General features: G+C 53.2%; 1 protein-coding gene across 2 annotated transcripts; it reads left to right on the forward strand.

The window, feature by feature from the left end:
• Window positions 1–1,399: 1,399 nt before the first annotated feature.
• On the forward strand, window positions 1,400–27,187 carry Rorc (RAR related orphan receptor C). Of its 2 annotated transcripts, none has more exons than XM_015988317.3 (11): window positions 1,400–1,554; window positions 3,621–3,650; window positions 15,955–16,040; window positions 16,265–16,406; window positions 17,561–18,091; window positions 18,305–18,426; window positions 19,974–20,106; window positions 20,278–20,349; window positions 20,537–20,647; window positions 21,767–21,876; window positions 26,504–27,187. In XM_015988317.3, exons 1-11 carry the CDS (start codon window positions 1,515–1,517, stop codon window positions 26,663–26,665), a joined length of 1,539 nt encoding a protein of 512 aa, XP_015843803.1. In that variant the 5' UTR covers window positions 1,400–1,514; the 3' UTR covers window positions 26,666–27,187. The 2 variants fall into 2 exon arrangements, with proteins under 2 accessions (XP_015843803.1, XP_006994881.1); XM_006994819.4 differs by having other exon boundaries at window positions 1,401–1,554; window positions 20,278–20,385.
• The last annotated feature ends 788 nt before the right edge of the window (window positions 27,188–27,975 follow it).

Here is a 27,975-nt window from a genome sequence, read left to right on the forward strand (position 1 = left end):
GGACTGAGGAAGACACCTGATATCACCCTCTCTAGCCTCCACAGGCACGCACACTCACATGTGTACACACATACACACACACATGTGTACACACACACACATGAACACGTACACACACAAGGGACATGGGAATAGTCAGAGCCTCAGAGTCCCTCAAATGTTTCACTCCCCAAGCCTTTATCAGTCACCCTAGGAGTCAGAAAGGCTACTTCTCCTCCTCTTTGTTCCTGAGGCTTAGGAAACTCAACCCCCCAGAGACAAAGGTGCCGACGGTAGCAGAGTGTGGCGCTCCAAGGACAGGCAAGAGTGGAGGAGGAAGTGACAGCTCCCTGCCCTTTCCACGCCAGGTGCCACGTGCGCCAGGTGGAGGGAGTGGGCGAGTCACGAGGCCCTGGCGTGGCCGGCTCCTGCTCTGCTGTTTACCAGCTGGAGAGAGCAGGAGGAGGGGCCGGGAGCCTCCTGATTGCAGCCTGGCCCTTAGCCAGGGGCTGTTGGGTAAGCAGGAAAGCCAGGCCCAGCTAATCAAACTCGGGGTGGAGGCCACGCCGAACTGTGGCATCCAATATCCACAGAAGCCATGGCTCTTGGCCCGCCTCAGACTCCAGTGCAGGCCTTCATGTGAACAGGCTTAGTCGGGGGAGGGGGGAATGGGGGCCCCCCCCTCCTCCTAACCTGTCGGCCCAATGCTGTTCCTATCTTCTGTTCTCCCCTCCTCTCTCTTCCCCTGGCTCTCCACTTTGCTCCTCCTTCTCCACACATTCCCCCCACCCTCCACCCCTCCAGGAGTGTGGGAAGCGCCTAGAAGCCAGGGAAATCCAGAGGAGGGCAGCATGGGGTTAGATAGAGGCAAAGTAGGCATGGGCTCCAGGAACCCAACGTGCAGAAAAGTACATCTGACCTCACCCTGGGGATCAGAGTCCATGCCGGCCCCCCAACACACACACACACACACACACACACACACACACACACACACACACATACACACACACACACACACACACACACACACGTCTTTTCTCTTTTATTCTTCTTGCTATTCTGTCACCTGTCCTAGTCTGCTCAAAAGTCACAAAGACCTGGGTTCAAATCTCAGCTCAATCACAAATGACCCTTGTGAAGTCCTTGGCAAGTCTCCTCTATTCTGAGCAACAGTGGATTTCATGATTATGAACAATCACACTTGCCTGCAGAGGCTACGGTGTGGGTTTCCAAAAACCACAATCCTGATTTTTTCCTACAAGGCCTGGCAAGGGGCTCAGCACACAGTAGGTAGTCAATAAATGCCAGCTCCCTTTCCCCCAGCTGTTTCTCCTCAAGACTGCGGACACCGGTCCACTGCTCCCTCCCCAAGTGCCCTCCCAGTGCCAGGACACTCTGCCAGCCACTCCTTTCCCCTGCCTGCTGACGGGCCAGGTGCTCCCTCCCTCTCCCTCCTCCTCCCTCCCCTGGGCCCTGCTCCCTGCCCTCCTGGGCAGCCAGGGCAGCAAGGACGGCACCAAGGGAGCTACCCCATGGACAGGGCCCCACAGAGACACCACCGAACATCTCGGGGTAAGAGGCCCTAGAGCCCTGCAGGCAGGTGGAGGAGACCTCCAGGAGGCTCAGAGGAGAGGAGGGATGGGAAGAGACTGGGAAAGAACTGGAGAGGCTTGGCAGAGGAGAGCAGAAGGGAAGGACAGGACAAGTCTTCATATAAAAGTAGGGCAAGCAGGAAGAAGGGCTGAGGTAACTGCAGGAGACTTGGGAAGACAGAGGCGTCAAGGAGGAAGAGCCAGGTTGGAGGGGGGCAGGAGGGAGGGGCTGGGTTAGGGAGGCTAGATCCCGAGAAAGGATGGCAATGTGGCTGGCTCCCGGGCGTGAGCAGGCCTCTCCCTGCCCCAGGACCCTGGGCAGTAGTGGCTCCAAGGGCAGCCCTCTCCACCTCCCCGTTCATTCACCACTGGAGTACCCTGTCTGCTGTCATGGGGTGGGGTGGGGGTGGAGGGTGTGGGGGAGGCCCAACTGCACCCTTCCAGCTGCTCCAGCCCAGCAGTCCCACGCTTGCCTCCAACCTGTTCCAGGAGCTTTATCTCTGCAGAGTGGGAGACACCTGTGCAGCACAGGAAGGAACAGAGTGAACAGCCCTTGGCTCCACCAACGGTGTGAGGAGGGAGCCCCTCAGAACAGGACACCCCACCACTACCACCCACCATGCTTATCAGCCGGGAACCTAGGGAGAGTGAGTGACAGAACTACCAGCTTCCAGGGCCACCTAGAGGAAGGTCCCTGGGGCCAACAAGGGGAGTGCCTCCACGCAGGACTGCTCAGAACTGCAAATAAGCTGGAGGCTTGACAGGGCGCCATGTCAGGGAGGAAACTGAGTCGGACAAGATGACAGGATTAGCAGGGAGGTGGGCACGGCATGAAGCCACACCCTCTCTGGGCAGACCTTCCCCTTCCCACCCCCGGGAGCCAGACCACTAGTCCCCACTGGCCATCATGGCAATAAAATGGGGACGAGTGTCAGTCTCGTCCGCAGGAGGCAAAAAGTTAACAGAACTGAGTCAAAGGTGAGGGCCATCGCAGGCAGGGCTAACGGGCTTCCTGGGACAAAACAACCAGCCCCGGGCACTGTGGATTTAGGAAATGCGATGGAGGTCTGGCAAGAAAGCCTCCTTTGCCAAGGGCTCCCTCTCTAGGTGTTTCCTGAATAATGACTGCATGCATGAACAACCCTGTAAGCATGCAGTAGCCAAGGCTGCCCCCTCTCAGCAGCTCCTCCCTCGGACAGCAGAGTGTTTCTACAAACCTCAATGGACCACCCTGTGCCACCGACTGCCTGCTCTCCACCCAGACCTAGGCCCGGAGCAGAGTGGCCAGGAAAAGGGTTCTCTCCTCTGCAGGCATGTGGACGCATGAAGCCCACACAGGTGGCTAGAGAGGGTCTGTCCACAGCTCTCTCCTCCTTGTCTTCCTCTTCCACCACCCAGCCCCACACCTCTGCTACTCCCTCGTGCTTCCTGGCACAGATAAGCAGCCAAGAGATTGCATTCCCACAGGAATTTAACTCTGGGTGCCGAATATCTGTGTACTTCAAATGCACCAGATACTAGAGGGTTCTGGGTGTCCCCAGAATAGCAAGCTGAACAAGACAGATAGTCGCGCTGCCTCAAGACAGGCTTGCCATCTAGAAGGGACCATGGCACACACCTAGGGCAGCTGGCGGTTACGTCAAGTGCCAGGAAACAACGCATGGTGCTGACTGAACAAACCCCAGGGCAGGGGAGAGGGCATGGGCGGCTGTTCCAGAGGAAGAGAGACGTCTGAGATGAAGGGGTGGGAGGAAGGCAGAGTGGCGTGGGGAAGTCCTGGAGGCGGAAAGGAGCTGGGCACTTTCGGGACCTGGAAGAGAGCCAGTGCGGCCAAAGGGCAAAGAGATGGGTACTGCTGAGAGGCCCCAGCTCCGTCTCAGAGGCCAGGCAGTACTATGAAAAAAGTGGGGTGGGGTGGGAGCCAATACCAGGGGAAGTCTGTGCCCCAGCACACACACACACACACACACACACACACACACACACACACACACACCGCCATGTCTTCAACTGTTGACTGACTCCTTCCTTCTCTTCTCTTTACAGAGCTGCTGGCTGCAAAGAAGACTCATACTTGTGAGTAGGGGTTTGGGCCAAGAAGGTGGTACTGGGTATAGTGAAACAGTTCCGTTCTGGAGGCATGAGTCAGAGAAAGGCCCAGGACTGGACAGAAGTGGAGGAGGCCGGCTGAGATCACAAGGCCCAAGAGATGAGGTCTGAAGGAAAAGGAGCCCAAAGAGTGTCAAGTAACAAGCAGTGTAAAGAAAAGGGGAACTGTGGAAAGAGGTGGGTGGGGTGCTGGACAGAGGCTCGGGCCGCTGGGCTGGAGCAGAGAGGAGGTTTAAGGCCCCCCCAGCCTCGGAACTCAGCAGCCACAATGGGAGGCCTAGGAGCGTGCCCAAGGCTTTGTGGTGGCAGAGCCGGGTTTGGTGTGTTCATCTCTGTGGTTAACACATTCTGAGGTGTGAGCAAGCCTGGATCGAGGCTCTGCAGAACTAGAGAGCAGGAAGCCTGGTCTCTGTAAGAAAGAATGGAGAGGGACTGTTTCCTGGGGTCCTGAAATCCTGAGACTAAAGTATGTGAGGAGGAGACTAGAGTTCCAGAAGGACTTCCCAATGGACACTTGCAAGTAAGCATCTTCTCTCGGGCCATTGTAACACCCCCAATCCAGCCGCAGAGAGACAGGCTATTCCCCCACCAAAGTGTGTCCACTCCACCAAAGGTCCTGCCTGCCCGGCAGCCTGGGAGCACCTTGGAAAAGACTTACACAAGCGTGGTCATTAAGTTGACGATGACCCTCTCAGCAGAGGAGGTAACCTCCACTCCTCGATCACATACTCTTGGTCCACCCTTTCCTCCCAGTGCCAACGCCGTCTGCAGTCCCAGCATCCCTCCTCCCTGAGCTTGGGGCTGTCTAGGATGCTCCGTCCTCCTGGGGGGGTGGGGATGCTTGGCTCAGCACAATCCTGATCAGCTTCATGTGCCACTAGCCACAGGGCCCCACGGAAATGCTGAGCAGGGCCCCCGGGAGGAAAGCGAGTCAGAATGACGAAGCCAAGCTGGGGGAGGGGACCAGGGACCACATTGGGGGGGAAAGAGGGACTTTTGGAGCAGTGAGAACTGGGAAGGACCAAGCCTCCAGCCATGCCTCCTGCCCTTTTCGTCCCCACTATGAATGTCCTCGTGAGGGTCCGGGCTGGCCGCCCTCACCAATCTGATGCGTAACTTCCGAGCCAGCAGAGAGAGAGAGAGAGGCTTGTACTGGTTGAAGAGCTGAGGGTTCCAGCAAGATTGAAGACCTCTCGAGGGGGTTGGCCCAAATGTTGAGATCCACTCCCTGACCCCAGGCCAAGGAAATATAAACTGTTCCCCAAGTGAAAGACTTCAAGAAAGGCGTCCAACACGAGACACTTAGGGGCCACACCCAGGCCAAGAGGGAGTCTGGTGACTACAGGGGTCAGAAAAGGAACCTCCAACGCTGAGGCGCCCCACAGAGCAGACTGGAAAATGAAGGGACCCATCAGTAAGAAACCTCACACCAACAAAACCTACAGAGAAACTCAAGTCCCCGGAGACAGGCCAGCCTGAGACACACTCAAAGGCAAGCTTGAACCAGATAAAACCCCCTTGTCCCTCAAGTGGACCTGAGGTCACTCTGCCTGTCCACTCGACCATTCTCGACTGGTGTGACCTTGAGCAGGTTACTTAACCTCTCTGTGTCTCTCCCCTTACTGGTCTTTGAAACGGCAGCTATCACATCAAGTACTTTGTGGGGATTACATAATCCACACACTACTGAGTCAGTCCTTCCCCGCACTGACTTAAGCACTATGGTTAAGAGGGTGGTGGTGCTCACTAGCTGTGTTCCAGTCCAGCAGTCTTGTTCCTAGAGACCTTTCTGAAGGACCAACCCATCCTACAGAGTCTTGGGTACTTGCCTAATGATACTGCCACTGTCATTTCCTCAGCCCAGGGTAGCATCACGTGCGGAGGAGTAGTGTGGGTGTGGTGAGGGTCAGTCGTCTCCTGATTACACCACCCTGGGTATGGCTATTGACAGTCCGCAGGGTCTCAGTGCCACATGACACCGCCCGAGGCAGATATTCTGTGACTTACCTCTGGGACATCCCTACCCCTGGTGTGTCACCTGGAAGAGGGCCTGGGGTGCTCAGGAAGAGGGGATTTCGAGCCCAGCCTCTGCCCATGAGCTCCACGAAGCTCCCCAGCTAGAACTGCCCTGGCGAGTGGAAACAGCTTTTACCACGGCTGTGGCTGTGGTTTTGGAATTTTCCAACGCCCCCTGTGATTGGCTGCCCCGCCCCTCACACCCTGCCCCAGACCCAGATTGGCCACGTGGGGTGCCTGTCATCATACACAGTGCACCTCTGGGGGCTGGGGGGCTGTCACTTGGCCACCTGTGTGGTGCAGAGCTTAACCCCCCCCCACCCTGCCCAGAAACACTGGGGGAGAGCTTTGTGCAGATCTGCGGGCTGAGGCGCCCGCCGCTAAGAGGGCTTCACCCCACCTCCACTGGCAGCTGTGTGCTGTCCTGGGCTACCCTACTGAGGAGGACAGGGAGCCAAGACCCGACAAGCCCAGGCTCAGTCATGAGAAGTAAGTGAATGGGAAGCCTGGGTCCTGCTGAATAGGAGGGGTGTCTTGGAAACAGTGCCTCCTTGGCAGGGTGTGTCCCAGTCAAGGTTGAGATCTGCTGGGAGATGGGTGGAGTCCCCAGGGAGTTTCTCTCCCGAGGCAGCTTCCTTGGCAGCCGTGGTAAACAAATTGTTCAGGAGTTCCTTGCCGTAAGTTCTAGGAAGACTGAGCATACCCGTGGGGTCCAGCATGGACAACAAAAGATGCACAAAAGAGACCAAGACCAGGGGAGGGGAGGGAATCAGTCAAGAGCTCACAGTTGGGGCCTGGGAGCTAGCTGGTGGAGGTTGGTGGTCATCAGGACTCAGCTTACATTCCTAGCTCCTCGGGAAGAGTTTCTCTTCGTGCCTCCAAACACAGGTGCCGCTGTGCCCTGAAGCAGGAGTCACAGTAAACTGAGGTTAGAAGGCAGTGGGGGTCAGAAATCACTGTTTAGGCCTCAGAACTTCCAATCTGCCTGACCACCCCCCCCCCCACACACACACACACACACACACTGGGACATGGTGGGAATGCTGTGTGTGTGTGTGTGTGTGTGTGTGTGTGTGTGTGTGTGTGTGTGTGTGTATTTACGTATGCACTTGTATGTGCCTCCAGGTGCAGTTGCCCATCTGAGGCAAGTAGAGATGGGAGCAGAAAGCCCTTGGCCTCGCTCCATTCCCTGTTTGGAACCATGGGCTGACAGCTGCTGGGCAGATGTCTGGGGCCCATTTGTCTTCCAGCTGAGCAATGTGGGCAAATCAGACCACCCTCCATGTTCATGTAAGGGAAGCCAGAAGACCTCTCAAAGTACAGGGCGAATGAGGAAAAGGGAAGCCTGTAACCCTGAGGCCTGTAACCTGAGGCCTGAGGCAGCCCCAGCTTCAGCCTGGGGTCTTTCCACAAGCCACAGAAAGGAGGCCATTCTGGGTCCTGGAAAGACCCACGGACTGAAAGTCTAGTGAGCAGGTTCCAGCAGCAGATCACCTGAGTGAGGCAAGCCACCGGGCTCTGGGCTCCGGCCACAAAACAAAAGGGTTGACTTTCACAACGAAACCGAGCATGGAGAGTCTCCCAGTTCTAAGAACCCAGGACCAAGAGAGACCCCTTGTCCCCAAATGAGGCACCCCCAAGGGTGAAAGAGAATCTACCCCCCCCCCACCACCCACACACACAATATACAAGGAAAACAGGTCAAGTTGGTATCACCACTTGCATGCATGGGGCAGGACCACAGTTCAGGGGCTGGAGCCTTGGTGGGACAGGTGGACTGGGAGAAGAGCCAAAAGTCCTGATGATGGGAGTAGGAACTGCAGATTCCTTCCTGGCTTCTTCCCCTCAGCAGCAAAAGCGGGCAGACTGGACTTCACAGAGACAGCTCCAAACCACCAATCAGCCCTGGGATGTCATGTTTCTGCATACTTCATGCCCAAGCAGGGGCAGAAGTTCCCAACAGTGGCTGAGGGAGACACTTGGGCAACTCTGCATTGCATGTGCACGCGAGCACACACACACACACACACACACACACACACACACACACACACACACACACTTTATATATAGATAGATAGATATAGATATCTCCAAGCTTTCTGACCCTAATGAGTGCCAGTTGCCACCAGCTTGGGACCATGCCACACCAAAGAGCAAGGCCAAAGAAACAAGGAGCAGAAGGAACCTAGGAAATAAGTGATGGATTAAAGGTCACAGAGTGGCTGATGTCCAGACGGAGGAATACCAGGATTGCCATAGAGTAAGATACCCAGAGACCAGTGGCCATGGGTTCTAAGGCACAGACACCAGGGAGATGGTAAAGAAACTGGAGGGTGTCTCATAATTAAACAGACCCACTGCTGCCACCATCAACCAGGGGTGAATAGCCCAGCCAGCTTACTATTAGGAGCTGGTCAATGTAGACTGAGTAGTCAGGATGTCTAAGAGTGGGAGGTCACATGTCTGTCATCTTCCTTGAATCCAGCCATGATAATGCAGAGCAATGGACCATAAAGAACTCCAAATCCCCAGCATGGTTTTGTGTGTGTGTGTGTGTGTGTGTGTGTGTGTGTGTGTGTGTGTGTGTGTGTGTGTGTGTGTGTGTGTGAATTACAAGTGTCATAGAGTGCATGTGGCAGGCATAGGATAGTTTTTGGTAGCTGATTCCTTCCCCTAGAGTTCTGGGGATCGAATTCATGTCGTCAGACTTTTGTAGCTAGGGATTTTGCCCACTGAGCCATCCTATGGCCCTATTTGGGTTTTGTTTGTTTATTTGCTTGTTTGTGACCAAGTCTCATATAGCTCAGGCTGGACTTGAACTCACCATACAGCTGAGGATGACCTTGAAAGTCTGCCCTGCCTACCTCTGCTTCCCAAATGCTAGGATTATAGGAGTGCACCCCCATGAGCCCTGCTCCATGTGGGCTTGCCTGCATCACTCCGGCACCCTTCTCTTTTCCTTTCTCCTCATTTCTAGCCGAAACCCCACCTGCCTCAGGCTCAAGGCACTAGAATGGGACAAGCTTCCTTCTGAACCATCACAATGAAAATGCGTATTGATAACTGCTGTCCCTATACAGGGGCTCACCCACCCCCTCCCCTGCTCTGTGCTGCTGACTCAAAGCAACAGGGACGGGGACTTTCCCCGAGATGAGTGCTCTCTAAGGAAGACAGCCTGGGGTCTCACTCCTGTCCCCATGAGTATTTCCTGAGGTCTAATTTCCACTCCTGCTAGCGCGACAACACAACCTCTTCCCTGAGACTCCGAGACTCAAAGAGTAGAGATCTCTATTTGGGAGCAGGACAGTAATAAAGCGGAGTCTCCGTGCTCCAGCCAGGTGTTTCTGGGTCTGCTCGCCTCCCAGAGGCAGCAGAGGTGCCCAGGGGAAGAGCCACTGCCCTGGAGGCAGGGGAAGCTGCTGAGTGTGGTTCCCACTCCTCAGAGCTTCCTCCTGGTGATTCATCCCCCTCCCCCAAACGCCGCTTGTTTTCTTTGAGTTCTTTTCTTTCCTCTCCTTTCTCCCCGGCCCAGACTGTGGGGGTGGCGGGGGCAGCGAGGGGGGGTTTCGAGTGGCTGGCTGGCTTTCATGGCTTTGCGAAACCCGTCTCTCCCTCGCCCACCTGAGTTTTAGCGTCACTGGCTTTTCAGTCCTGGGATCAGGTATGTCAGGAGAAAATTCTCATGAGGGCTTGCCTGGGCTGGGGGCATGCCCACCAGGTAGATCCGTGGTTCCTGGCCCTGTGGTGGCAACCACCGCCTTGGCTTCCAGCAGCAACTAGAGGAACTGAGAGCTAGAAAGGAGGGAGGCTGATGACAGGCTGTGGTACACAGGGGACCGCCGACTGGAGCTGTGGTCTCAGTGGAGAGAGAAGGGGGTCTAAGCTAAGAGATGCATTCCTCTTTCTCATCCAGCCATTCATTCATTTCTGCAAAGAAAGGCCTAACAAGGGATAGCCTAGTCCATACCCTAAAGGAGCTGCGGACTTCCAGAGGGGCGGTGGGCAGGAGCTCTGCTGGAGTATGCAAGCTTTCTGACTTCGGCTCTAGAGAAGCAGATAAAGGGTGCAGGGGCCAGCCAGAACCACTGAGGAAAGCTGGGCCCAGGGCATGGTCTCCATCCATTCATCCATCCATCCATGCATCCGTCTGTCCATCCAACTATCCTCTTCCTATCCTACATCTATCTGTCTATCCTCTATCTACCTCTCTATCTATCATCTGTCCACCTCTCTAGCTGTCTTTGTACTAGGCTTGAGTCCTGGCTTGTTCCTCACCTAACTCACTATCACTCTCATTTTACACTTAATCACCTTGCAGCCCATGACCTTAGTCCATCCCACTCTCTTTGGTATACTTAGGCATCTCATCCTCCACAGGGGATACAGCTTAATGATTGAGGACTCTGTCTCCAGTTACCCAGACCCAGATACAAACTCCTTGATTGCCTTTTTTTCTGGGTGTATAGGCTTGGTCTAGTCACTTGCTGGGCCTCAGTTTTTTGAACTGTAAAATGGGGACAATATTAGTGGAGCCTACTTTCCAGGATTGTTGTGGTCATTAAAAGTATATGTGAAGAATCCCAAGGACAGTGTGGTGGCTCCAAAGCTATAGGACCTTGCTGTGCAATCTTGGCGACTGGAGTTCAGTCTCTGGAACCCCCGTGAAAGTGAAAGGAGAGAACTGACTCCAGAGTTCTCTGACCACCACGTGCGAGTTGTGGCATGTGTGCCCAGATGTAGAGATAGCACGCACACATGCAGTGTAATAATCCATGAATAATTTTTAAAAAAAAGCTGGGTGTGATGGTTCACATCTATAATCCCAGCACTCAGGAGGCCGAAACAGGGAGATCGTGCATTTCAGGCCAGCCTGGGCATACAGTGAGACCCTGCTTAGAAGGGAGAGAGGGCAGCAATGAGACATAACCTGAGTTCAATCCCCAAGCCCCACATGATAAAAGGAGATCACCGAGCCCTGTAAACTGACCTCCACACATCCACTGTAGCATGTAGCACATGTGCATGTACAATCAGTAAATAAATGTAATAATATTTAAAAAAAAAAAAAAGAGGCTGGGGAAATAGATTAGTTCATAAAGTACTTGTTTTACATTCATGAGACCTTGGGTACTGTCCCCAGCACCAGACACACACACACACACACACACACACACACACACACACACACACACACACACACAGAGTGTAAAGCCTGGCATACACTAAGAATTCAGGTAGTGTTTACATCTTTCATTATTATTCCTCCTTACTCAGTATCAGTTGGAAAGAAGGAGAGAGGAACAGAAGAGAGAACCCTAGCATGCCTCTGCCTAAACCATTCCTTCCCTGCAACTGGGGCTTCTGGAGTGAGAACCCCCTGAGCTGCAGCCCCTCTCTGTTCCCACCACTTCCTCTCTGTGGCTAGGCACCTGGCCAGGACCCAGGGCCCAGCTCTGGATCAAGTCAAAAAGCACTATCAATGAATCTTGCAGCTGTGAGCAGGGTAAGAGCAGAGGAGGTAGGAGGCAGAGGTGCTTGCCTCTACCTTATTTCTCCTAGTGGGGGGTTCTAAGATGCTCCCCCCGGGAGCTTCCCAGGGCTGAAACATCATAATTATGGTTTTCACATTACATTAGCAGGGAAGGTGCAGGGATAAACTCCGTGAGCTGGCCTGTATAAGGAATGGGCTCGGGAAGAGATCATCAAACTAACCTTGACCCCTTAGGAGGAGGAGCAGCCTGGCACAAAAGTGACCAGAGGGACTAAAATCTTGCTATTCCAAGTATAGTCTCCAGGCAAAGAGGCAGCCGTCCTGGAGCTCATTAAAGTATAGGATTCTCCCAAGCCCTGCCGCAGGCTGCTTAAACAAAGACCTGCTTTTGTTTTGTTCTGTGGTATGGGGCCATGGCACTCAGAACATTGTGAACACTGGGCAAGCCCTCCACTGCTGAGCTCCATCTGCAGCTCCAGCTCCTGTATTTCAACAAGACCACCCGCTTGCTCGATCATCACTGGCCTGCACCAGGCATTTTCGCTTTTGTGAGAATGGAAATCGGAGGGCTTTGTTGTCGTTTTTTGAAACAGGGCCTCAAACTCTACCCCAGGCTAGCCTGCAACTCATGGCAACCCTCCTGGCCCATCTTTCTGACAGCTGAGGTTTCCCAGCTGGAAGGTTTTCTTTTGCATGACCTTCGGGAGAAAGGCGCCATGAGAGAGCAGCAGGCAAGACACAAAAAATCCTAAGAAAGCATTATCAGCAGTGTTTGGCTGCTGTGGGAGCCATGGGGCAGGAGCTGGGTAGGGGCTCCTGACCTTTGATTGGCTCCAGTTCCTGGCACCGCTGGGCCCTGAGGTGGTAAGTTCCTGGCAGACTAGGCTCCCAGGCAACAGTTTGAGTAATCCTGTGATTACTCAGCTCCCCCTCCCCAAACTGGGTTCCCATGGCCTGCTGTTCAGGGACTGGCTCACCCTGTGAGTCTTAAAGGCTGCCTGTGGACAGTGTTTTTCAACTCCTCTCACCGACTCCCTACCAGCCCTTCCCCTCCTTTCTTCCCCAGATCACATACGTACACGCGCACGCGCGAACGCACGCACGCACGCACGCACGCACGCACGCACGCACGCACGCACGCTGGTGCTTTCTTTGATATTTAAGTGTCTGGGGTGGATGGTACTGAAAGGAGTGCAGGTGTAGGGAAGTATACTGGAGAAAGTCAAGAGGCCTGGTCAAGGGGAGGGTCGGGCACAGGACTAGGACACAGCAGGAGCTTCCCTCTATTCCTGTTCTCTCCACTGCTTTAACTGACTCTTTTCCCCCAGTTCCCCCGAACCTCTTAGCCTTCTAGCTCATCTGGCTAGAGAGTCTAACACAGAGACCTCCGATTCTGTGTCCTTGTCTCATTGTGGACCACTGCCCTGGACGGATGATGGGGAAGTCAGAGGAGAGGCTGGGCTGGTAGCTGGCGTCCGGGGCTCCCCCAGCCCCCAAATCTCACCGTCCTTGACCGGCCAAATCTCTTAAGACAGGCAAGGTCTTAGCCACACTGCAGTAAGGCTCCTGGGCTAGGACCGACCGTGGGTCAAGTATGGGGCAGGGAGGTGTGACTGGGGTCATCCGTGCGGTCAGTGTACACACGCACACGGATGTGGCTCTTGGAGAAGGGAAGAGGTAGGGAGGCCTGTGGTTGCCTGCTGGGCCAGGGCCTGAGTTCCCACTGTGGCTTGGCCTAATCTCCCTACCACTTGCTTTTCTGGGTGACCTATGTTGGTTTCCCCCCCCCCCCTCTGGTCTTAGGGCCACCAGAGAGAGAGAGAGAGAGACCACAGTAGAGAGAAAAGAAGGTGTTAGGTAGGAGCGAGGCCCGTGGGCGGCCAGCGTGCTCCGGCCAGCCTGCCATGCCCATGGATTCGCTTTATCTCAGACAGCCACAACCTGTAATGATCTGCTCCTCCACGGTGCCCCCCCAGAACCGTGTGACCTGCGCCACAGGCAAGGCTACTTTCACCCTCCTTGGCTGTCAAGTGAACCGAGGCTGAGAGTGCTGTGACTGGAAGTGTGCTGTGCCCCCACACTTTCCATCCCTCTTCCAGGCACCCAGGTCCCCTCTTGTTCTCTCTTCCCTCCAGAGCCTGTAACTTACAGGAAACAATCTGAAAAGCACACTTGCCGTCTGGTGGCCACAGCTTACTGTGCAGTTGGCGGGCGGCAGGCATGTCTGGGGGTGGGACAGAGAACTGAGTTTTGGTGGGAGGATTGCAGACACTCATGTGGCCCGTCCCTTGAAGAGACAGCTACCTGGTCTGACCCAGTTCTAGGCTAGCTTGAGAAGATCATGGTTTACAGATGATGGAATGTTTTGGGAAGTGGTGGGCCCATCACGGACTTACCTCTCTCCCTCGCATCAGCAGGCCTGTGTGTGGTTTTGTTTTCTGAAACATGTTTTTGCACAGTTCAGGCTAGCCGAGAACTCACTAGGTAGCCAAGGGTAACCTAGAACTCCTGATCCTCTGGCTTCCACCTCTTCAATGCTGGAATTACAGGGATGTGCAGCCCCACCCAGCTAGCAGGCTCACATGTGACCAGGCGCCAGGCCCAGGCTGGAAGTGAGCTCACATAGGAGTGAATTTGCTGTCCATGAGACACACTGTCCCTAGTGTGGGAGACATGTCCCAGACGAGAAGGGGCTTCACTCTAGACCATTTTTCTGGCCTGCTCTGGCTCTAGCCTCTCCATTTGGAGAAAACCAGAGGTCAGTCAATGATGGTGAGAAGAGGCACCCCCTCACCACCACCACCCACCGAATCCTTAGCTGCTGGAAACGTCTAGAGTGGTTGGGACTCCAAGCTTCACCCAGCTGCTGTCCCTTCTCTCTCCATCCCCACAAAGAACTGCAGATCGAGTTTGAGCTTCAAGCATGCTGCTCCACCACAGAGCTGAGTACCCAGCCCTCTAGCTCTTTTGTTTTGTCTGGTTTGTTTGTTTATGTTTTTCAAGACAGGGTTTCTCTGTGTAGTTTTGGTGCCTGTCCTGGAACTCCCTCTGTAGACCAGGCTGGCCTCGAACTCACAGAGATCTGCCCACCTCTGCCTCCCAAGTGCTGGGATTAAAGGTGTGTGTCACCACACCCAGCTCATCTAGCTCCCTTTCAAGGAAGGATTAGAGAAAGGCCTCTTGGTGACCCTTGAAATGCTGCAGAAAGCTGTAGGGACTGACAGTGATAATACAGAGCAAAGGGAAGCAACCTGGGAGCAGCCGCAGCCACAGCCGCAGCTGAGAATGATCAGGCAGCACTGAGAAGTTCAGTGGGAGTGAAAACTTGGTTCTTTGTTTTGGTTTGGTTTTTGGTTTTTGTTTGTTTGTTTTTGGTTTTTCAAGACAGGGTTTCTATGTGTAGCCCTGGCTGTCTTGGAACTCACTCTGTAGAGCAGGCTGGCCTCAAACTCAGAGATCTGCCTGCCTCTGCCTCCTGAGTACTGGGATTAAAGGTGTGCACCACCACCACCTGGCCAAAAAAAAAAAAAAAAAAAAAACTTGGGTTTTAGTGGCCAGTAAACAAGGACTACCTAACAAATATGTATATATGCGCTAGTATAGTGTGAATCCACAGGCCACATATACTTTCCTTTCTTTTATTTTCTTATTTTTTTTTTCTTGAGACAAAAATAAATCACTATGTAGCCCTGGCTAGCCTGGATCTTGATCTGTAGATCAGGCTGGCCTTGAACACACAGTGATCTATCTGCCTCTGTCTCCCTAGTGCTGGGATCAAAGGCATGTGCTATCATGCCCAATAAGCCACACATACTTTTCATCTGTACACACACACACACACACACACACACACACACACACACACACACACACACACATGCCTTCACACAGGTCAAGAAGCCCTGCACCTAACACGTAATGAACAGTTCAGGAGGGTGGGGCTGTAGGCCCAGCACTCAAGCAAACTAGTTCTTCATCTGTGAAGGGAGCAGGTGGGTGAGGTGGTTTTAATCTCAGCCAGCTATAACAGTCATGGGCTGTGCTCACACGGACGGACACAGATGCCTTTGTCTATCCTCTTACAGGCTTATACATGGAGCACTACTTCATGCTGGTTCTGGGGCCAACAGCCTGGAAACCCTATTTGGGCTCTTGGGCAATCAGCAAAGCTGGGTTGAGCCCTTCTCCAGGCTCCATCTCTGTTTCTTCGTAGTCTCTCTGTACCCCACTACATTGGTCCCCCTCAGTGCCTGTCCCTGGGTGGCCTTCCGTCTCTTCCAAGAATGACTGACATGTCTAGTGCCCAGTGGCTTGGTGTACCTCATCTTCTTGCCATGCCCCATACTCTGTTCATGGGAGCCAAACCTCAGTAGGGAGGGGGGCACAAAAGGAAGCCCCTTGGGCGGGAAGCAGGTGTTATGAAGGACTCCTCTGGCTCTCTACAGGATGGGGGCGGGGAGGGGGGGCGCTGGAGATATTCGACTTGAAGGGATAAGCAGGTGGCCTCTTCGCAGCTGCTTTCTGCCTCCATAAAAGCTGATACAGCTCCAGCTGCTTTTGTGAACAAAAGCACAGCCTCCTCGGACCCTTTGCTGAGAAGCATCTATCACTTCACTTCCCCTTCTCTAAGGCAAGAGGGCATGTTGGAGCTCCCTGGAGAAGTGGGAGAAGCACCAGACACCTGCCCCTGCACCCTGGGTTCACGGTAGTGGAATCCAGAAAAATAGCCTGGGCTAACTTCCCTTTCTCTCTCTCTTCCAGCACAAATTGAAGTCATCCCTTGCAAGATCTGTGGGGATAAGTCGTCTGGGATCCACTACGGGGTTATCACCTGTGAGGGGTGCAAGGTGAGTTGCGGGCGCTGGTCTGCAGACGCACACTTGGTGAGGGTCATGAGCACGCCGGAGGAGGACCTTGTCTTGGTGTGGGAAAGTGGCCGCAGGGTCGATCACAATTATGCAGTGGGGGCGGGGGCGGGGGGGAGGGTTGGCAGGGTCCCAGATGTGGAAAGTCCTGGGACCAGTGCACCCTGAGCGTGGCCTGGGTGGGATAAGCAGTCTCTGCTCCCCAGGGCTTCTTCCGCCGCAGCCAACAGTGTAATGTGGCCTACTCCTGCACCCGTCAGCAGAACTGCCCCATCGACCGCACCAGTCGAAACCGGTGCCAACACTGCCGCCTGCAGAAGTGCCTGGCTCTGGGCATGTCTCGAGACGGTGAGGATGTGGGGACAGGTCCCCAGAGTCCCTGCACTCTCCAGGGGGCATCCTGCCTCTTGCCAGTCAGAGCTGGCCTGCAGAAACACCCTGCCAGGGGCCTCTGGCCATTCTTCCACCCATAGCCCTTTGCCCCATCTTTTTGAGGGTCCCCAAGGCTCTTCGGGGTCTCAACCGCAGGCTCTGCTCCTGAAAACTTTTACCAGTATCCTACTTCTCTTGTCTCCTCCTCCTCTAATGAATTCTCTTCATTCTGCCTTCTCCTGGCCTCGTTCCCATCCAGTTCCCACGTTGTCACCTCCTGCCTTGTCCTGTCCTGTCCTGCCCTGTCACCCGAGTTTAGCTCCATCTCATCTCCCTCCCGAACCCTGAGTAACCATCCTCGGACACAGGATTGTGGCTGGGAACGCAATCAGAGTTGGCCTGAGAATGACCCAGAAGGGTGGGGGATGGAGTGTGGTGTTCCTAGGGTCTTATCCACCCTCCTCACCCACCATCCTCACCGCAGAAGGAGCCCTGGGTGGTGGTGGGGGGTGGGGGGGATGAGGTGAGGAGGAGCCAGAAGGAACCTGTCAGCACTTTTCAGTGCTCAAAATAACAAAGCGAAAGGAAACATGCAGGGGTGCAAAGGGGCAGGCGGGGCCCAGGGCTGTGCCCCCACACCTGGGAGGGGTTGGGGGAGCGAAAAGGCAGGAAAGAGAGCAGAAGAGGATGTTCAGAAGAAGCCGCGGAGCCTGGGTTGGGCTGTGGTGAGTATCTAGGTCACCAGGGAGCTTGCAGGCCTGACCACAGGGAGACCTGTGTTCGCAGTCCTTCTCTTCCTCCAGCCCTCCCAGACAGGCACGCTGACCCCAATACGGCCCGAGGCCCCCTACTCAGCCCCCACCTCAGCCCCAGTCTCCGGAGACCAGAATCCCCAGCCTAAGCTCAGTGCTTGGTTTCGGTCACTATTAGCATCTAGGTGAGAACTCTAAAGAGTTTGCCAGGGAGATGGAAATACTGGATCCGAAAGGGAACAGAACCAGCTGTGGGCGGAGCCTGGAGCCTTGGCTCCCAAAAAGAAAGTTCACAGACAGAGCTGGAGAAATCCGATTCAGGGTCAGATTCGTGTGCCTGTTGACCCTGCCCTGTACTGATTCCTGAACCTTCTCCAGCTGTTAAGTTCGGCCGAATGTCCAAGAAGCAGAGGGACAGTCTCCATGCAGAAGTGCAGAAACAACTGCTGCAGCAGCAGCAGCAGCAACAGCAGCAGCAGCAGCAGCAGGAACAAGTGGCCAAGACTCCTCCAGCAGGGGGCCATGGAGCAGATACCCTTACATACACACTGGGGCTCCCAGATGGGCAGCTGCCCCTGGGCGCCTCACCTGACCTACCTGAGGCCTCCGCTTGTCCCCCTGGCCTCCTGAAAGCCTCAGGCTCTGGGCCACCCTATTCCAACAACTTGGCCAAAACAGAGGTCCAAGGAGCCTCCTGCCACCTTGAGTACAGCCCCGAGCGAGGCAAAGCCGAAGGCAGAGGCAGCATCTATAGCACAGCCGGCCAGCTTACTTCTGGAAGACGTGGACTTCCTTTTGAGGGATCCAGGCATCCTGAGCTGGGGGAAGCAGAACAGGGTCCAGACAGCCACTGCAGTCCCAGTTTCTGCAGTGCCCCAGAGGCACCGTACGCCTCTCTGACAGACATAGGTGAGCCTCTGGGAAGGGTGATGGGCGGTGAAAATGAGGGGAGAACTTTCCCCAGCACTCCTTGTAACCGAACGTTAGTCCTAAGGAACTAGGGGATTCTGGACAAAGAGTCAAGGGAGGAGGCAGAGCAGGGTAGACCAGGGAGAGCCTCTTTAGGAGGCTCAGGGTGGGAACTGGCTGCAATCTAGCCGTGCCTTCCTCGTCCGGCCCCAGAGTACCTGGTACAGAACGTCTGCAAGTCCTACCGAGAGACCTGCCAGCTGCGACTGGAGGACCTGCTGCGGCAGCGTGCCAACCTCTTCTCCAGGGAGGAGGTGACCAGCTACCAGAGGAAGGTGAGGGCAGGAGACACGAGGGGAGGGAGGGCATCACCCACACACACACCGGAAGAGCCCAGGGATGGCTACTTGCACAGGTAGGGGGGCGGTAGGGTATCACAGACAGGCTGGCCAATAAGTGTGTCTTGTCTATACCCTAGCAGCGAGATGAGAGTGTTGCCCTAGCTCCTGCTTATTGAAACTTACCCAGCTAGCAGCCTGCCTCCTCATCCATCCAGACCTGGCCACACTGCCTTTCAGGCTCCATCAGTAACTGACACTAACCAGTATCTAAGGGCCACTTATTGAATAACCTTTCTTGTCAGTCTTTGTAGTAAGGCTTTGATGAAGTATGTCCAACCTGCAGCCTGTGAGCTACATGTGCCTAAAGACGGTGATAAATGTGGCCCAGTGCACAACTGTGAGGGTTGCTTTGTTTTGTTTTTGTTTTTTCCAAGTCAAGGCTTTTCTGAGTAGCCCTGGCTGTCCTGAAACTCACTTTGTAGACCAGGCTAGTCTTGAACTTCACCTGCTTCTAGCTCCTGAGTGCTGGGACTAAAGGTGTGCGCCACACCTGGCTTTAAAACCTGAGATTTTTAAAAACTTGATTCTCAGGTGTGAGCTTTGTAGATAACCATGCCCTATCACCATGTCGAAGGTTAGACATACGTGTGAGATCATCCTCAGCCCTCCCAACAACTGACCTCTGAGAATAGCATTTACACCAAGGTAGAGGTGCTCAGGACCACAAAGTGATAGACCCAAAGTCAAGTTCAAATCTGAGGGCTCTACTGTATCTGCTGTCCCCTTCTGTCACCCTCTGATGATACCAGCGACTTTGAAATCAGCTGGCACTTCACATTTGCATCTCTCAGTTAACTTCATGGGAAGCAGCAAGCAACAATGTGTACATTGTTTGCAAGTGAGACCGTACCTTGTTTGGTTTCCCCTTATCCACTGCATCAGAAAGTTTCCCTTTCTACACCATGTTTCAGGAAAGTCATCACCTCCTATGTGGAGTCACTCTGTAGGAGTCTGGGGAGTTAGTTCTCTGCCAACCTTTTCTTTTTTTTTTTTTTTTTCTTTTTTTTGGTTTTTCGAGACAGGGTTTCTCTGTGTAGTTTTGCGCCTTTTCTGGAACTCACTTGGTAGCCCAGGCTGGCCTCGAACTCACAGAGATCCGCCTGGCTCTGCCTCCTGAGTGCTGGGATTAAAGGCGTGCGCCACCACCGCCCGGCTGCCAACCTTTTCTTGCTCATAGCAGAATCCTAGCACCTAACGTTGAATAGGCTTCGTGAAAGACCAGGTAATCAGGAAGAGGGTAGCTTGGAGTTAAGAAATTTTTTAGAAGTTTTCATCCCTTATATACCTCTCCAGGTTTCCCTATACTGAGCCTGGGGGACAGCAGTATCAGTAAGTGGAACCCACTGACAGGAATTGGCCCTGGGTACATTTGTGCTAATAGGCTTGAAGGTTGAAACACGGAAATGTGGAACCAACTCCCTGCAGTTTATGGGGGTGCAGGGACTTGGAAGAATCACAGGTTTCCTCCTCTGTCCCTGCAGTCAATGTGGGAGATGTGGGAACGCTGTGCCCACCACCTCACCGAGGCCATTCAGTATGTGGTAGAGTTTGCCAAGCGGCTCTCGGGTTTCATGGAGCTCTGCCAGAATGACCAGATCATACTACTGAAAGCAGGTGCCCTGGGATGGGCAGGCCCTGGGATGGGAGGAAAGCATGGGCTGGGGATGGAAACAGAGCAAGCCTGGGAGACAGCATGAGGGGTGGCCTAAAGAAACCAGGATACTAGGGGAGTCAGTTCCTGGCTTTGCCTGACACTGCCCACCCATCTCTCTCCCCCTTATCTAGGAGCAATGGAAGTTGTGCTTGTCAGGATGTGCCGGGCCTACAACGCTGACAACCATACAGTCTTTTTTGAAGGCAAATATGGTGGCGTGGAGCTGTTCCGAGCCTTGGGTGAGGGGCAGAGGGAAATGAGAAGTTGCTGATGCCAGTCCTCTCTAAAGCCTCTATGCAGGGCTGATGGTCCCCCTTCTCTAAGTGCCCAAAGGGTGGTGCCCTTGGAGACCAGTTACCATGCTCACTCTCTTCATCTCCACTCCGGCAGGCTGCAGCGAGCTCATCAGCTCCATATTCGACTTTTCCCACTTCCTCAGTGCCTTGCGTTTTTCTGAGGACGAGATTGCCCTCTACACAGCCCTGGTTCTCATCAACGCCAGTGAGTGTGGCTGGGCCTGGGAAAGGGCACTCTAGTGGCTAGGACACAGCAGCTCATAGAGAACCTAAGCCTTCGGAGGTGGCTAAATCTGGGAGAGTGCTTGAAATAGCGAAATGAGCTCTGCCCCGCGCTTCTGTAAAATAAAATAGATTAAAACATCCAGAGGAACCTTAAGACAGAACAAGAGCAGCCTATCATGGGGCAGCAGGAACACGGAGAAGGGAGCTTGGGAGGAAATGAGCCGCTTCCCCAGAAGACATTAATCTACCGGTCAGTGCCTGGCAGTGACTCCTTTGCAGCATCATAATTGCCTGGGGAGCTTTGAGAACTGATTGCCTGCCTGGGTCCCACTTCACGTTCTGATGTAACTCATCCGGGCTGCACCCGAAATTTTAACCACCACCTCCACATTGAGCCATTAAGGTTAAGAATGATGGCTTGGTGTGAGCCCGTTTTGAGGCAGAATGCCTGCAGTGGTGGTAAGGCTCTGGAGATCCACTCCTCTGGACCAGAGCATCTGGGCCAAGCTAGCTGAACACTAAACATCCACCTAGGGAAGTGGGCCTGCCGCTCTGGGTTTGTTAATTAGCAGTACAAGTTTTCTAATTCTGCCAACATGGCCTCAAGCCGGAAGCAAGACGTTATAGATGACTTCTGGGTATTGGGGGGAAGTAAAGGCAGAGGTAGTTTAGGAGTTGAAAGAGCCGCAGACTACTTTAGAGGCCTTGGTGCCTACCTGGACAGCTTCAGGAGGTCACCTGAGTCACTCTTGTAGGAATGGGGAAGCTCTCTCCCAACATTTTACCTCCATGACAGAAATCTAGTGCCTGACACTGAATGAGCTACGTGAGAGAGCAGGTTATGGGGATTTGGGAGGCTAAGACTACCCGCCCCTTTCGTCACTATAGTTTCCCGGGTAGTTAGCTAGACAGGCTCAAAGTCCCATCTCTGCTGCTATCAAACCAACACACACACACACACACACACACACACACACACACACACACACACACACACTCAACTGAGAGGGCCCCTCCAAAAAAGATATGTGACACCATTTTGCTGGGCAAGACTGTTGGTGATGTTTCTGTTTCACTCTGGTCCCATCCCTTCCCTCAGACCGACCTGGGCTCCAAGAGAAGAGGAGAGTGGAGCATCTGCAGTACAATCTGGAGCTGGCCTTCCACCACCATCTCTGCAAGACTCACCGTCAAGGCCTCCTCGCCAAGGTAGGAACAGTTCATGGGCTGGAGGAGACGAGACCTGCAGGCAGTTCCAGGGTCTCCGGGAACAGCAGAGGGAGTACTGGGGTGCTGTGTTATTTCAGAGCTGTGTTTGCAACAGCAGTGAGGACTGCAGGAACAACTGTTCCCGTGTACAGAGAGATGGAAAGTTAGCCCGGAGTGGTAAGAGACCTCCAGGGAGCAATTCGGTTTAATATAGCTGACACTTAGCCAGCACCTGCTTATACAAAGCTCCGTGGAAAGATACAGAGATGCAGTTCTTGTCCCCACTAAGAAATTCCAATCTAGTATAAAGGGATTTGCGTACCTTCTGATATAATTCTAATATGGAGTAGAATGTGTGATATTTTAATAGTGAGATTAACAAAGTGCTTTTGATGATAGGTCTCTTATCCTTAAGGCAGTTAAAAATCAAACAGGGCTAACACCTTCCCGAAACAATAAAGTGATTTCAGTGACATGTATTAATTGATAACACAAATCTTAATCCCAGTGCTCTCTCGACAATATCCTCTGGGGCCCCTAATTTAATGTTATAAAAGCTTTTGAAAGCATACACCGGCAGTGCGTACCAGTACCACCAGCACTCAGGAGGAAGAAGGAAGCAAGATAAACAGGAATTCAAGGTCATCCTCAGCTATTAATGAGTTTAAGGCCAGCCTGGGCTACATGAGACCCCCCCTCTAAAAATGGGGGTCACTTTTGGAAAAATGATGGTGTAGACAGGGGTTCAAAATAATTTAAGGGACTGGCGAGATGGCTCAGTGGGTAAAGACACTTGCCACAGAGCCTAGCATGGGGATCTGAGTTTGATCCCTCGGACCCACATGATGAGAGCAAAAATCTAACTCCTGCAAGTTGACCTCTGACCTACACACACACACACACACACACACACACACACACACACACACACACACACAAATAAAAAATGTAAAAATTCTCTACAACTTGAAGGTAAAGGGAGTAGAACATAAATGTCTCCTTAAAAAGATGTGAAGCAAGAGAACGAGGCCATGAAAGACACAGGTTTCAACACGCATTGGTGAGGGCAGTGCAGGGATCCAGGCTTAGGGATGAGATGAGTGGAACTCTAAAGAGGCCAGAGAGTATGTAGAGGGAGGGTGGCTCATGGCGCACATTTCCATGTACATGTGTATGCCTGCAGAGGCCAGATAACCTTGGCTATCATTCCTCGGTGGTGCCATCTTTTTATATTTTTTATATTTTTCATTCATTCATGTCTGTGATTGACCTAGGACTGCTGAGAGACCCCAGAGATCTGCCTGTCTCTACCTCTCAAATGTCCAGATTTTAAGCATGAACTACCTCGCCCAGCTTTCTTTTTATCTTTTTCTTTCTTTCTCTTTCTTTTCTTTTTTATTTGTGTTTGTTTGTTTGTTTGTTTCAAGACAAGGTTTTTGTTGTTGTTGTTGTTTAAATAGCCCTGGCTGCCCTGGAACTTGTTTTGTAAACCAGGCTGGCTTTGAACTCAGAAATCAGCCTGCCTCTGCCTCCCCAGTGCTGGGATTAAAGGCGTGCGCCACCACACCCGGCTTTTGCCTGGTTTCCTTTCTGTGGGTTCTGGAAACTGAGTTCAGGTCCTCATGCTTGAAGGCCTGCACTTACCTGACTGAGCCGTCTCCCCGCCCCTCATGGTACTTTTTTGTGCATGTGAGGCCAGAAGCTGGGGTGGACCGGTGAAGCAGGTGAGTAGCAGAAGGTGGGCCTGCAAACCGTTAGAGGACCAGCAGCAGCCAAGACTTCCAGGGCCACAGGAAGAGTGAAGGCCTTGCTCTAGGCAATGGGGAGCCCATGCCACATTCAGAGCTGTCATTCGGGAATTTGCTTTGTGAAGGATCCATTTATGCAGCCGTGTGTACCTCAAATAGTCTCTCCCTGAGGAATGTAAACTTCAATCTACAACAAAATAGATTTAAAGAGGGAGGGACTAGACCTGGGAAAGCAATTGGAATGTAAATGTGCTTGGATCCACTTGGTGTGTTTTGTATCTTTTTTTTTTTCTTTTGAGACAGAGTCTCTTGTAGCCAGGGCTGGCCTTGAACTTGCGATCCTCCTGCATCCACCTCCCAAGTGCTAAGATCACAGGCATGTACCACTATGCCCAGAAGGATCCACTTTTTAAAAAAAAATTTAATTTTACATATTAGCCACGGATTCCCTTGTTCTCCCCCCTCCCGCCCCCCTCCCTGCCTTCTGCCCAGCCCACCCCACCCCTCATTCCCATCTCCTCCAGGGCAAAGACTCCCCTGAGGATTGAGTTCATCCCAGTAGATTCAGTCCAGGCAGGTCCAGTCCTTTCCTCCCAGGCTGAGCCAAGTGTCCCTCCCTGTATAAGCCCCAGGTTCCAAACAGCCAGCTCATGCAGTGAGGACAGGACCTGGTCCCACTGCCTGGATGCCTCCCAAACAGATCAAGCTAATCAACTGTCTCACTTATCCAGAGGGCCTGATCCAGTTGGGGGCTCCTCAGCTATTGGTTCATAGTTCATGTGTTTCCATTCCTTTGGCTATTTGTCCCTGTGCTTTTTCCAAGCTTAATCTCAACAATTCTCGCTCATACAAACCCTCCTCTTTCTCACCAACTGGACTCCTGGAGCTCCACCTGGGGCCTGGCCATGGATCTCTGCATCCGGTTCCCTCAGTCATTGAATGGGGTTTCTAGTACGACAATTAGGGTATTTGGCCATCCTATCACCAGAGTAGGTCAGTTCGGGCTTTCTCTCGACCATTGCCAATAGTCTATTGTGAGGGTATCTTTGTGGATTTCTGTGGACCTCTCCAGCACTTTGCTTCTTCCTATTCTCAAGGATCCACTTTTAAAGTACATCACACCTTCTATGACGTAACCCCAGCTCTTGGCCACAACTAGACTATTAAACTCCTAACTCAACATCCTACCCTATCTTTGTCTGCCATGTCAGAGCCACACAGCACTCCCTCCGTTGCAACGCTGGCCCTTTTCAGGAGGCAAGACCATCACCTGCCTCTTTCGTTCCCCACCTTCCTGTGGCTGCCAAAACTTCAACTCCAGAGTCTACGTTATGGCCAACTGGTCCATGATGTCATCCCTGCCTGCTTCCTACCTGACCTTGCCCCACTCCTGGCTCCCGACTCTGACTACACTGTTTCCTTGCCAGTCCTTCAACACACCAAGTCTGGTCCCTTCTCTCTCAGGGCCTTTGTACCTGCTGCTGTGTCCTGTAGGATCCCCTCCCTGTTTCCAGTTGTTTTTCTCCATGCCTTCGTTCAGGAGAGGTTTTCCCTAAACAATTCCCCATCAGGAGGAGGACTCCATCCCTCATCCTGCTTTAGTGCTAAACACAGTTGTATACTGTACTAACAGGAATGTGTTCTCAGATCCCAGACTGCTTCACACTGTGGAGGCACCATAGGTTGTGCTCACAAATACACACAGCTACACTGCCACCACCCCTGTAGCCTTACGGAACCACTGTAGTCAGAGGTTCATAATTCCCCAAAAGGTTGTTAGGCAGCATAGAGCGTATTTATGACTTCCCAGCTACTGTGCACATTTAATCAAAGTACAGTTTTTATTCACTGATGTTACGTCAGAGCTCACGACAGTGCCTCATGTAGATTTGTCAACTTTCTCGACAATTATCTTTTGAAGAAATAACAGAAATTATTGTAGTAACCCAGGCAAACTCAAAGAGCTAAAACACACAAGGCTAATAAATTCAAGAGATGTGGGGGGAGTCACCCTGCTGCTTTTCCCTGACTGGTACTTTCCTAGGGAGCTGAGCTAAGCCGGGGAGATGGTAAGAAAGAGGTGTCTGTAAGTCTCACTTGGCTGTGCTCACAGTTGCATAGACATGATGGTGTCTGGGTCTTTCTCCCTGCCTCTGTCCCAGGGGCCGCTGCCTCTTCCTCTGGCTGAGGGCTGACTGGACTGATCTCTATTTGCTGTGCTGGGTACCTGCTTAGAAACTGTTCAGTTCAAACAAGCAGTCCTTGAATATTCATGCCAGCATTATAGTGGGAAGGGAAGAGACCTAGTGAGAGACAGACCGAGGGACCCCATCTTAGGAAATGTGGAGCAGGAAGGCAGACAAATTGGGTCCTTTTTCTACAGTGTGGTAAGTAGTACACAGAAGGAAGCCTGTAGGAAGGGCTGGAACTCAGCAAGGGACGGCGGGGACAACACCGGAAGGGGAGAGTCAGCGGAGAAAAGAGAATTAGAAAGGCATTCCAGATGAGGAAACAACACGAACCAAGACAAAGAGCCGTGGGAGTAAAGTCAGTTCGAGGGTAGGCAGAGCCACGTGGGCCACCCTTCAAGCGTGCCGCCCTTGCTAAGCCAGGCCCGGTGCTGAGGGCACAGAAGTGGCTTTCAGAACTGAACCCAGGACGGGTTCACCTGGCTCACATCGGTCCTCGCTTACCCTTCCGTCTGCAGACACGCATACATCTCACCAGTGCACTGACTGTTCCCCGGGGGCCGCGTGGGGGGCAGGGGTGGGGGGTGGGGTAGAAGGGAGGGCTCTCCTAGCTCAACAACAGCAAGAAGACATGTTTGCTCTGGTAAGCCCCGAAGGACTGACCCTCATTCCCTCCTCACCCATCCCCAGCTGCCACCCAAAGGGAAACTCCGGAGCCTGTGCAGCCAGCACGTGGAAAAGCTGCAGATCTTCCAGCATCTCCACCCCATCGTGGTCCAGGCTGCCTTCCCTCCGCTCTATAAGGAACTCTTCAGCACTGATGTTGAGTCCCCTGAGGGGCCAACCAAGTGACCTGGAGGAGAGACAACTTTACTTCCTTCAGCCTGATGGCCCGTCTCCCTGGACTCCGTTCCCTCAGCCTCCACCTTCCTGTGCTCTGTGGAGGGTGGTCTCCCTCGGAGTGAGCAAACACTGAGACTGGTTTTCTGTCCCCCACCCCCACGCCCAGGCTTGCCTGGCAGAACATCAGTAGCAGGTGGCGGAGAAAAGGCTTGCTATGGTTGATTTCCCATAAGTTCCACCCTGGCTTCTGGAAGGTGTGGGGGTAGACGGGATGTAAAGGCCTGTAGGACAAACAAGTCGAACTCAAAACAAACAGACAGGGGGATAAATCTGGGTACCGGGATGAAGAGAACTCAGTTCTAGGCTCCAAAGCTCACAGAAGTCCTTCAAATACCTCATCGTATTTCTCCAGCTGGGGGAGATGGACCTAGCTCAGAGACTGGTGGTGGCAAGCAGTCAGAAGCAAGAATTCAGATCCTTGAGATTTTTCTGCCTCCCTCCTTCTTAGTTCAGTAAAGAAGTTATTGGCCACCCTGCCCTTTTTCTGGGACCTAAAATACCTGGATATGTACAGACGAAGGGTGGGATGGAAATGAGGGGCCAGGCTAATGGTTTTGTAGGGTTTGGGGGTGGAGAGAGGGAGCAGTGGAGGCCAAGAGCATCACTGGTGGAGTTAGAATGGGAACCTCGTGGGTACACTCTGAGTCGGCTCTGTGAGCCCAGTCTAATCAGAGCCACACATCCACACACACAGATGGAGCACAGAGCACCTCTGCCTGCCGTGACGCAGTCCTGTAGACACCTTTCCTCCAACACAACCTCTTCCCTGAGGTCACAGCTCAGAGAAGCCTGGGGGTCTTAGGAAAGAGTTCCAGTCCATACAGGATGCGAGAACATACCAGCCATCTGTCTTCTGTCCCAAGAACTATCCCTAAGAGAAGCAGAGGACTGGACGCTGATCAGCCAGAAACCTAAGGACCGGCACCCAGGAGGATGCCCTTGACCTCAGCCTCTACCCAGCCCTCTCTATGAGGAAGGAGGGCAGTCCCATCCCAGCTCTGTGCCTGTGTGCCACCGACTCCAGCATGAGGGAGTGACTAGGAACAGGGCAGGGACCTGTTTCTCCGCCATAATCTTGCACTGAACTTCTCTCAGCTTTGTAAAGCTGTGGGCTCTCCTAGGAGGTGTAAGCAGCCGAGGAGGAGACGCAGGGAGATTTTTGTTCCTCTCAGGGGAAGGGCTTAGCTAGGCAAACATAAACACCTACTTGTGCCATTCTTTATGAGTTTAAAGGCTGGAAGTGTGTGTGTGTGTGTGTG

This window comes from Peromyscus maniculatus, chromosome 6 (assembly GCF_049852395.1).
Source record: "Peromyscus maniculatus bairdii isolate BWxNUB_F1_BW_parent chromosome 6, HU_Pman_BW_mat_3.1, whole genome shotgun sequence".
Classification (NCBI taxonomy): Eukaryota; Metazoa; Chordata; class Mammalia; order Rodentia; family Cricetidae; genus Peromyscus; species Peromyscus maniculatus.